General features: G+C 53.5%; 1 protein-coding gene across 2 annotated transcripts; it reads left to right on the top strand.

Moving 5' to 3' along the window:
* Positions 1-6: 6 nt before the first annotated feature.
* Positions 7-2,918, top strand: EGR4 (early growth response 4). Of its 2 annotated transcripts, none has more exons than XM_008571163.1 (3): positions 7-325; positions 721-2,091; positions 2,424-2,918. In XM_008571163.1, exons 1-2 carry the CDS (start codon positions 190-192, stop codon positions 2,040-2,042), a joined length of 1,458 nt encoding a protein of 485 aa, XP_008569385.1. In that variant the 5' UTR covers positions 7-189; the 3' UTR covers positions 2,043-2,091; positions 2,424-2,918. The 2 variants fall into 2 exon arrangements, with proteins under 2 accessions (XP_008569385.1, XP_008569386.1); XM_008571164.1 differs by having other exon boundaries at positions 109-325; positions 724-2,091.
* The last annotated feature ends 6,670 nt before the right edge of the window (positions 2,919-9,588 follow it).

The following is a 9,588-nucleotide window of genomic DNA, read 5'->3' as shown; positions in this document are numbered from 1 at the left end:
GACCGGTGCGGGCGAGCCAGGGCGCCGCGGCCTCCCGACCCCTTTCCCAGAGGTGAACACCTGGAACCAGGAGCCCGGGCGCCTGAGTCTGCACGCCGCGGGGAGCCCCGACCGCCGGCCTCCCCGCCATCCGCGCGCCCCAAAGCCCAGAGGGCGAGGCCCCGGGCGCCCCGCAGCAGCCGCCGCGCCATGCTCCACCTTAGCGAGTTTTCCGGCCCCGACGCGCTGTTCGTCAAGTCCACCGAGGGCTGTTGCGCTGAACCCAGCACTGAACTGCCCCGACTGCCTGCCAGGGACACTCCCGCGGCCGCCGGCTACCCTGGAGGTAAGGAGCGCGGCCGGGGGTGCTCAGACGGCGACGCAGCGCGGGGGCGCACGATGCCTGAGAATAGGAAGGGACTGGGACGCTGGAGTCATGGGGATAGGGGCGAAGGGAGGTGCGGGGATCCTGGGGTATGCATCCCCATTCCCACCCCCACCGGGCTGCCATCGCCTCCGCAGGAACCTGTGCGTGTTTCAGGGCGTCCTTTTGCCTGTGCACGTGTGTTTTGCGTGTGCATGTTTGTGTGTGCGTCTTGGAACGTATGCGGGCCCCTGCTAGATCAGAATGTGCAAAAGGCACTTTGTGTCTGTGCGCACCAAAGCCTTCGTGGGTAGGGGCAGCAGACTCAGAGGCGCGCCCTTTGATGTGCCCAGAGCTGATTCCTGCTCCCTTCTCAGCAGGCGACTTCTTGAGCTGGGCTTTGAGCAGCTGCGGCGCCGGGGGAGACTTAGCCGACTCCTGCCTCCTGGATGGCCCTGAGCCCACGCCCCCTCCTGGCCTCAGCTACAGCGGTAGCTTCTTGATTCAGGCAGTACCCGAACACCCGCACGACCCGGAGGCACTCTTCAACCTCATGTCGGGCATTTTAGGCCTGGCACCCTTCCCTGGCCCTGAGGCGGCAGCATCGCGGCCCCCGCTGGATGCCCCTTTTCCCGCCAGCCCCGACGCCTTGCTGCCGGGTCCGCCGGACCTTTACTCCCCGGATCTGGGCGCTGCCGCCTTCTCAGAGGCGTTCTGGGAGGCCTCGCCTTCCGCGGGCGCCCCCTCGCAATGCCTGTATGAACCTCAGCTCTCCCCGCCCGACGTCAAGCCGGGCCTCCGGGCTCCTCCGGTCTCTCCAGCGCTGGACGCTGCCTCGGCCTTCAAGGGTCCCTATGCACCCTGGGAGCTGCTTTCTGTTGGGGCTCCAGGGAACTGCGGGTCACAGGGAGTCTACCAGGCCGCCCCCGAGGCTCGTTTTCCCTCGATGGGGACCAAGATTGAGGACCTGCTGTCCATCAGCTGCCCCGCGGAGTTGCCGGCCGGCCCAGCCAACAGACTATACCCCAACGGGGCCTACGACGCTTTTCCGCTGGCCCCAGGTGACTTGGGGGAAGGGGCCGAGGGCCTCCCGGGGCTCCTGACCTCTCCTAGTGGGGAGGGAGGGAGTAGCGGCGACGGTGGAGAGTTTCTGGCAGGTACGCAGCCTCAGCTTTCCCCGCTGGGCCTTTGCAGCGCAGCCGCGGCGGACTTCCCGAAACCTCTGGTGGCGGACATCCCTGGGAGCAGTGGCGTGGCTGTGCCACCCGTGCCGCCGCCGCCAACCCCTTTCCCTCCGACCAAGGCGCGGCGCAAGGGGCGCCGAGGCGGCAAGTGCAGCGCGCGCTGCTTCTGCCCGCGGCCGCACGCCAAGGCCTTCGCTTGCCCGGTGGAGAGTTGTGTGCGCAGCTTTGCGCGCTCCGACGAGCTCAACCGCCACTTGCGCATCCACACGGGCCACAAGCCTTTCCAGTGCCGCATCTGCCTCCGTAACTTCAGCCGCAGCGACCACCTCACCACGCACGTGCGCACCCACACCGGCGAGAAGCCGTTTGCTTGCGACGTGTGCGGCCGCCGCTTCGCGCGCAGCGATGAGAAGAAACGGCACAGCAAGGTTCACCTCAAGCAGAAGGCGCGCGCCGAGGAGCGGCTGAAGGGCCTAGGCTTTTACTCGCTGGGTCTCTCCTTCCCTGCCCTGTGAGCAGGAGATGGGTTTGTAGGTTGGAGCGCCGCCGCCCGGCGCGCACAACATCTGGCCCGTTCCCCTCCCTGCTCTTCATCCACACGGGCCACAAGCCCTTCCAGTGCCGCATCTGCCTCCGTAACTTCAGCCGCAGCGACCACCTCACCACGCACGTGCGCACCCACACCGGCGAGAAGCCGTTTGCTTGCGACGTGTGCGGCCGCCGCTTCGCGCGCAGCGATGAGAAGAAACGGCACAGCAAGGTTCACCTCAAGCAGAAGGCGCGCGCCGAGGAGCGGCTGAAGGGCCTAGGCTTTTACTCGCTGGGTCTCTCCTTCCCTGCCCTGTGAGCAGGAGATGGGTTTGTAGGTTGGAGCGCCGCCGCCCGGCGCGCACAACATCTGGCCCGTTCCCCTCCCTGCTCTTCTTCCCACCTCTTTCTCGCACGCCCGGGGGCCGGCCTTCGGTCCAGCTTCCAATTCTCTTGAAGCGCCCGCCAAACACGCCCAGTTCAGCACCAGCTCCGCGGACAGCTCCCGCGGTCCGAGTGCTCTCTCCCTTAGTCGCGCTTTGAGGGAAGTCTTCTCACGCCACCCACTGAGTAGGCACTTCCTTGGGACCCAAGACAGTCTTTTGTAACTGGCGTACGCCCCACGTCCTCCTCTATACCCCCACGTGCCCCCACCCCCCACCAGAGACAGGCTGGGGCAGCGCCGAGCCGGTCTCGCGCGGGACTTTGTATAGCAGTGTCGTTTCCAGCAGCCATTGATGTAACGTTCTGCTTTGGGGTTATTTCCTTTTTGTTGTTGTTAATTTTTGTAAAGCAGACCCTACTCTTAAGCAGTTGACAAAACTGTTTATTTTTGCAATTAAAATTATCGTGCTAAAAGCTTACTGAATCTGCCATATAAGCTCCTGACCCTTTCCCCAGCCTCTCCCCCAGGACAATATGTGCCAGAAAATAAAGAAGATCCCCATGCTTATGGGGCGCGGGCTCTGAACACATTGCACACCAACTGTCAGGCTCACCTGCCAGGCACTGTGGCACATAATAGGCATCCAATAAGTATTTATTAAATTAGTGAATGAATTTAATCACAGCTGACCTAAAGGGTAGAGATATTTCTTGAACTTGAGTGGTTGAAAGGCATGGGTGTTAAACATTGTGCATATATTATCCTCCTTAATTTTCACAATTCCAGCTGAAGCAGGCATATACGCCATCTCAAAGATGAGGAAGCAAACAAATATAAGCAACTTGCTAGGTAACCCTTGACAGGGTGGAACAGATCAGACTCCAAAGCCACTGCTCATTTTCCAACACCAGAATGGAGGCACCTGAGCTTAATAGCACTGCTTGGAAAGGCTTCCTACCAGGAGGTGAGAAACAGGTTCAGCAACTAGAGGGAGCTCCAGGCAATAACGACAGCAGCGAAAGGCTGCAGTATTTCAGTGCCATTTGTGAATACGCAGTGTTCTTGGTGTCACAGAGGCTCCAGCCAGTGCCTGTGTGTCTGTTAAAGAATCACATGCTGTCAGGACCAAAAGTGGCAGCATTCAGATAGGCCACACCCGAGTCTAGGGAGGAGTAGTCGTCTTAGTTACTCTTCCTACAAAGGATCTTCTCCATGAGGCAGCAGCCCACTTACCATCCAGCCACGCACCCTTTTCCTAAGCTCTCCTTCCAGATGAATCCTTCGTGGCTTTGAGGGAGGTCTAGGAAGGTGGGAAGGAAAGCATAATCCTATGCTGGGGAAGGTGCCCCTTCCCCCTTTACTATCAAACTCCCTACCCATTTACACTCTTTCTGGCCACTATGGAGCATAAAAAGCCTGCTGTGCACCCCATCTCTCCTCCCCAACCACTCCTCTCTGCTAAGAAAGGGAGAGGGCCTATGTCCGGAGACTTCATTCTTCCCTCTTATGAGCTGAGCTGTTCCTGAGTTAGGAAAACCTACAGCCCTGTGATGCCAGATCAACCCAGCTTCTGATCCTCTGGCTTCTTCACCCCTTCACTTTCAGACTTGTTCACCTCCCACTCCCACCCCCAGTCAAGGTGACCAGAGGCAAAGTGATCATATCAGAGAATTTCATCCTTTTCTCTCCACTGGTGTAAAATGCTGACCCGTGGCTGAGTATCTTGTTTATAAAACTAATTTGTGGTGAAGGATTTGATATTACCTCTCCCAGGGAAATTAACATTTTAGAAGAGTAGCATGCAGAAGGTAATGTTCAATCCTATGGAGAGGCTCAAATGCTGGACTACCAGGTACCATGATAGGTAAGTGGTAGACTTATGGAGACAATAGATAATTGTCACCACATCTTTTAGTTATTTGTATGGACCACCTGACTTCACTTGCCATGCATAGTAAGGTAACAAAGAGCATAAAGGCCCACATTTGAAGCAATTCCAAACCACACAACCTGAACAAAGGATGAAGTGCAGCTAGGCTATGTGTAGCTGGCCTCTGACTCTTGCCCCCTCCAGCAGCATTCCATCAAGTGCCTTCAGCTCTACTGTGCCCCATCTTGTCCTCATACCCACTGCCTAATAGCACTGATGAAAAAATGAAACTCCAAAGAAGTGACTTAGTAGTAGTCCTGGTACCAGAACCCAGCCTGGTTCAAGAACTCTCCTCTGAGAAGTCTCTCCTGTGTCTCAAGGGACACTGCCACCATCTTCTGGAGCTTCTCCTAGGGATTTTGAGGGAACAAAATATTAGGTCAGTGATAGAAATAACTAAAATCAAACAATCAGAAAATCAACCCGAATCCAGGACCCAAACAGAATTAGGACTGTCAGAGTGCCCATTTTCCTTACTTGCTCCTCTTTCTCATCTGGTCCTCCAAATGTGGGTGTTTTCCCAGACTCAGTTCTTAGCTTACTTCTTTCCCATTTGAACACTCTCCTTGGAGAGCACATTCATTGCCAGGCCTTCAGTCATCACCCCTGCAGAGATGACTTCCAAGTCAGCCAGCCCCATGGTTCCAACCAATGACATTTCCATATGAGTGTCCCACCATCATTTCAAATACAATCCATCTAAAATCAACCCATCCTCTCGTATACCCAATTTCTGCTCATAGTGATGATTATTTATTTGGCTCCCTAGACTCACCTAAGTAACTACAGTTCAGTGGGGTTCACCTTTGTTTCCTCCTTCCCCCACACATCCAGGCTGTCACTTAGACCTGCTGGATCTTATTGAAATTCTTCAGGGTCTTATCTACTTTCATTCATGGTACATTGCTTCCTTTAATGTGTTGTAATTTTTAGTGTGTGAGCTCATTTTCGGTGGGGATTTACCTGGGCAGCAATACTTTGTAGCCTATATTGAGGGTATGTTTACTGAGTAGTTTTATGTTTGCTTCTGCCAGGCACTCCAAGAGTTTCACCTGATGGAGGCCAATCTTTTGTTAATTTCTTGACTTGGGGTTCCTATGCCACACAGGTGTTGTGAGTTCAAATTCCAACTCAAGTAATTATAAATTCTCAGAAGCAACTCCCTCCTACTCCAACCAGAGTCCAGGTCAGGACACACAAGTGATATGCCCCCCTCCCCATACCTTCTGGGATTAGTCACAGCACATCTTATGCTTACATCTTTTGGTCTCAGTTCCCTTGGTTGGTCCATGTAGATTTTCTTTCCTTTCTTGCAAGCTCAGCTAAGCATTTCAGGAACTGACTGATATAGTTTGTGAAGCAGTCCACACACTCTGTAGCAGGAGAGCCTTTAGGTTATCTAGTTGATGATATTATTGAAAACTGAAGCCAGGGGGCCGGCCCGTGGCTCACTTGGGGGAGCGTGGTACTGATAACACCAAGGCCAAGGGTTCAGATCCCTATATAGGGATGGCTGGTTAGCTCACTTGGGTGAGCATGGTGCTGAAAACACCAAGTCAAGGGTTAAGATCCCCTTACCGGTCATCTTTTAAAAAAAAAAAAAAGCACAAAATAAAACCAAAGCCAGAAGATGTTGATTCTTCTATTAAAATGTTTCCCACATTTATCTTCTCTGTGCCTGTGGCCACCCCCTACACACACACACACACACACACACACACACACACACCTACCTTGGATATGACAATCATGTAGAATCATATAATCACATTGTAGTTTGAAGGGGCTTATAAGAATATCCTGTTCAAAACCTTAGTGTATAGAAGAGAAAACTGAGGCTCAAAAGCTTTGGAGATTTTTTTCAAGGGCACACAGATAAGAGACTAAAGTGGCCTTGAACTTGTTCCAAGACCACTGCATATCCATATATCCACTCATTCCACAAATATTGAGTGCCTACCATGTGATAGACCAGTGGTTCCCAACATTTTTACTTTCTGTTGCACCTGAGGAATTTGACATGCACATCTGCACCTGAGGCTCTGATTCTCAAACTGTAGATACGAGGAAGAGTAATAAGAATCGTGATGAGGTGGGATATGGGGGAGTGTTTGACAAAGCAACACAGAATGTCTACTATTTCCTCCCCCTTTACTCCAACCCCTTTGTCCTGTTTGAGACAAACCTGCACTATACCAAATTGCTTCCTAGGAGTTCCACACTCCTACAAAAAAAAAAAAAATACATATTTTTCACCCTTGCAGTTAAAGCCCTCCCTATCTCATCCAAATTCATCTTCCAACCTCCTCTGTCATCTCTCCCTTTCCTCTTTGCCCACTTTCCTTCCCCCACCTGTTATTCAAATGCTCTCACCCTTGAGTTCCTTCAAGGGCAGAAACCTGTCTTGATTTATATTTGTGGCCCCCAAGTCTACTGCCCAGCACACTTAAGTGCTTAATTATTGTGCTGATTAGTTGACAGAAAGAGAGAGAGGAGAGAGAAAAAGTGAAAGAGAAAGGGGAAGGAGGAGGAAAGGAAGGTGGTTGGAGAGCATGAAGCTAGGAAAGAGAAGAGAAAGGAGGAAGGATCAGGAGGGAGAGATGGGAAGAAGCAGGACTGAGGTCCTAAATAGAGTCATTGGGTCCCAGGAGTGGGACCACATCTCTGGCTAGTCTAGGCCTGTCCAATTCTTGCTGAGCCCACAATTCCCTGACTCAGCTCTGGGACCCCGGATATGTCTGTCACTGAGCTTTCTCTCTCTTTTGGTTTCTCTGGCCCACATGCAGTAGGATTCAGTTTAACATTTTTAGAACTGTGGTTCCCATAACAACCAAGCAGGAACTGTTGTCTGTGAAATGTAGCATGGACATATATGCGCACGCATACACATGCATACACACATAACCACATGCACGCTCTACACATACACAAATACAGCATATCCGGGCACACACTCATACATGCACTCACACACGCACACCTACATGCACACATGCATACACTCACAAATACACACACGCACCTGTATACACATGCATGTGCATGGGTGTACACCTGCATATACATGCACATGCATGTGTGCACATACACACATGCACAAAAGCACACACATACATACTCAAGCATGCCCCAAATTGTTTTCACACATTCACAGGAAGCACAGAGTGAGAATAAACACTACAGCAACAGAGGCAGAACCAAGACAATATGTGGATTTTTTGGCTATCTGCAAAAGCTGGTGAATGTAAGAGTCTGCATTTTTTGTTTGTTTGGTTTTGGGTGGCTGGCCAGTACAGGGATTGAACCCTGGACCTTGGTATTGTCAGCACTGTGCTCTAACCATCTGAGCTAACCGGCCAGTCCCCGAGTCTGCATTTTGACAGGACAAGGCTCAGTGGGCTTTATTATAGCAAAGGGATGGCAACTGGGCACTATGGTTGAGCAGACTTTGGAGTTTGGTGACATGAGTTCAAATCCTGGCTGTACCCTTTGTGGACCTCTGAACTTTAGCTTCACCACCTGCAAAGTAGGGCTAATAGCTACTTGATAGGTTTATTAGAAAGATTAAGTGAGGGCCAGCCTGGTGGCGCACTCGGTAGAGTGCGGCGCTTGGGAGCGCGGTGGCGCTCCTGCCAAGGGTTCAGATCCCATATAGAGACCGGTCTGCTCACTGGTTGAGTGTGGTGCAGGCGCAACACCGAGGGTTGCGATCCCATTACTGGTCACGAAAAAAGACAAAAAGGAAAAAAAAAAAAAAAGAAAGATTAAGTGATAGCCATAAAAAATGATTAGCGTGATGCTTGGCACTTGGTTAATAGAAGCCATCATCATTTAGGTCTTAGGAGAAGTGATTTCTCATTTGCTCAATCTAACAAGACTTCCTGGAGGAAGAAAGAAATTCAGAAGCTACAGGAAGGAAGAGAAGGTGGAGAGTTTGACTTGATTAGCCACTGTACAGCCTCAGTCCTTATTAAATTTGCCTTTTCCCCAAAGCCGTTTGACAATAAGTCTACAAATTATCCTTTCTGATACTGAACACCCCCAAGTCTCTGCCTTCATAAGAGTGGGATGGGGTCAGGTAAAGTCCCCATCAGCCTCAGATTTACTGGAGAATCCTGGGGCTAAGTTGGATTTTTGCTGTGTTGCAGCCAGACTGCCCCTCAAGGCCTTGTGCACAACCTTGCCCAAGCACTACCCTCAGCCTGAAATGCCATCTGCCCTCATCCAAGGCTCAGCTTTCCCTGGTAGCCCCCACACCCCATCTGATTTCTCAGGTCCCACTGCAGCCCTGCAAACTTCCCCCAAGTCTAAGACAGCCAAATTGTTTCGGATTCACCAGTTAGATAGATATTAAGCCAAGCGGGGCGGGGGGGAAAGGAGGAAGGGGAAGGCGGAGGGCGGGAGAGGGGGGAGGGGGCAGGGCCCTCTAGGTGCTCCAGTCTCAAGAAGCCTAGCTGCTGTGCTAGCCATGTGGGTAGGAGGAAACCAGGGCCACTGCCTCTTTCCTTCTCCTCTATGTCCGGGATGGCATTTGTGACAGGAACATGTGCTCCTACGCGGCAACTTAAGGGCAGAATTGGGTCCCAGGAAACAACTTGGCCTGGCCGCAGCCATCTCCAGCTCCGCTGGTTCCCTAGGAACGACCAGAGAGGATCATCCTAGGCGGTCTCCGCGCGAGACCACGCGTCTGACTCGATGTCGCCAAATGCAAGACCCAGGCGCACAGCACACGAGGCCGCTTAGGGACCATGGCGCGTATCCCAGGAGTAAGGCCGCGTCCGCCCCCTTCCAGACCCGTAGGACCGCCCACCCCAAGATTCGCCCCGGAGTGGGAGCAGGCCCAAAGCCAGCGTGGTAGGGTTAGGGAGGAGAGGCCCTGATGAAAGGTGGGCAGCAGAGGCCAGTGCAGGAGGTGCCCGGGGCGGGGAGTAAACTGGGTGGTGCCCGGAGCTGGGAAGACTGGGACCCAGGAGGAGCGCGGTGCGAGCGGTCCCTGCACCCCCAGGGCGGCGCCGCGGACCCCTCCCCCATCAAAGCCACCTTGAGCGGAAAACGTGTGGTCCCGGCGCAGCCGCTTCTGGCCGCATCTGCCGCTCCCCAGCTCGCGGGAGAGCCCGCCCCGGGGGAGGCGCCGGCTCCGCCCCACCTCCTCGCGGCCTCCCTCCCCCTTCCCTTGCTTTCCTCGGGCCGCGCGCCCCCTCCTCCGCCTCCGCCTCCT

The sequence above is a fragment of the Galeopterus variegatus genome, unplaced genomic scaffold (assembly GCF_000696425.1).
Source record: "Galeopterus variegatus unplaced genomic scaffold, G_variegatus-3.0.2 Scaffold664, whole genome shotgun sequence".
Lineage (NCBI taxonomy): Eukaryota > Metazoa > Chordata > Mammalia > Dermoptera > Cynocephalidae > Galeopterus > Galeopterus variegatus.
This window is presented reverse-complemented; position numbering and strand designations above follow the sequence as displayed.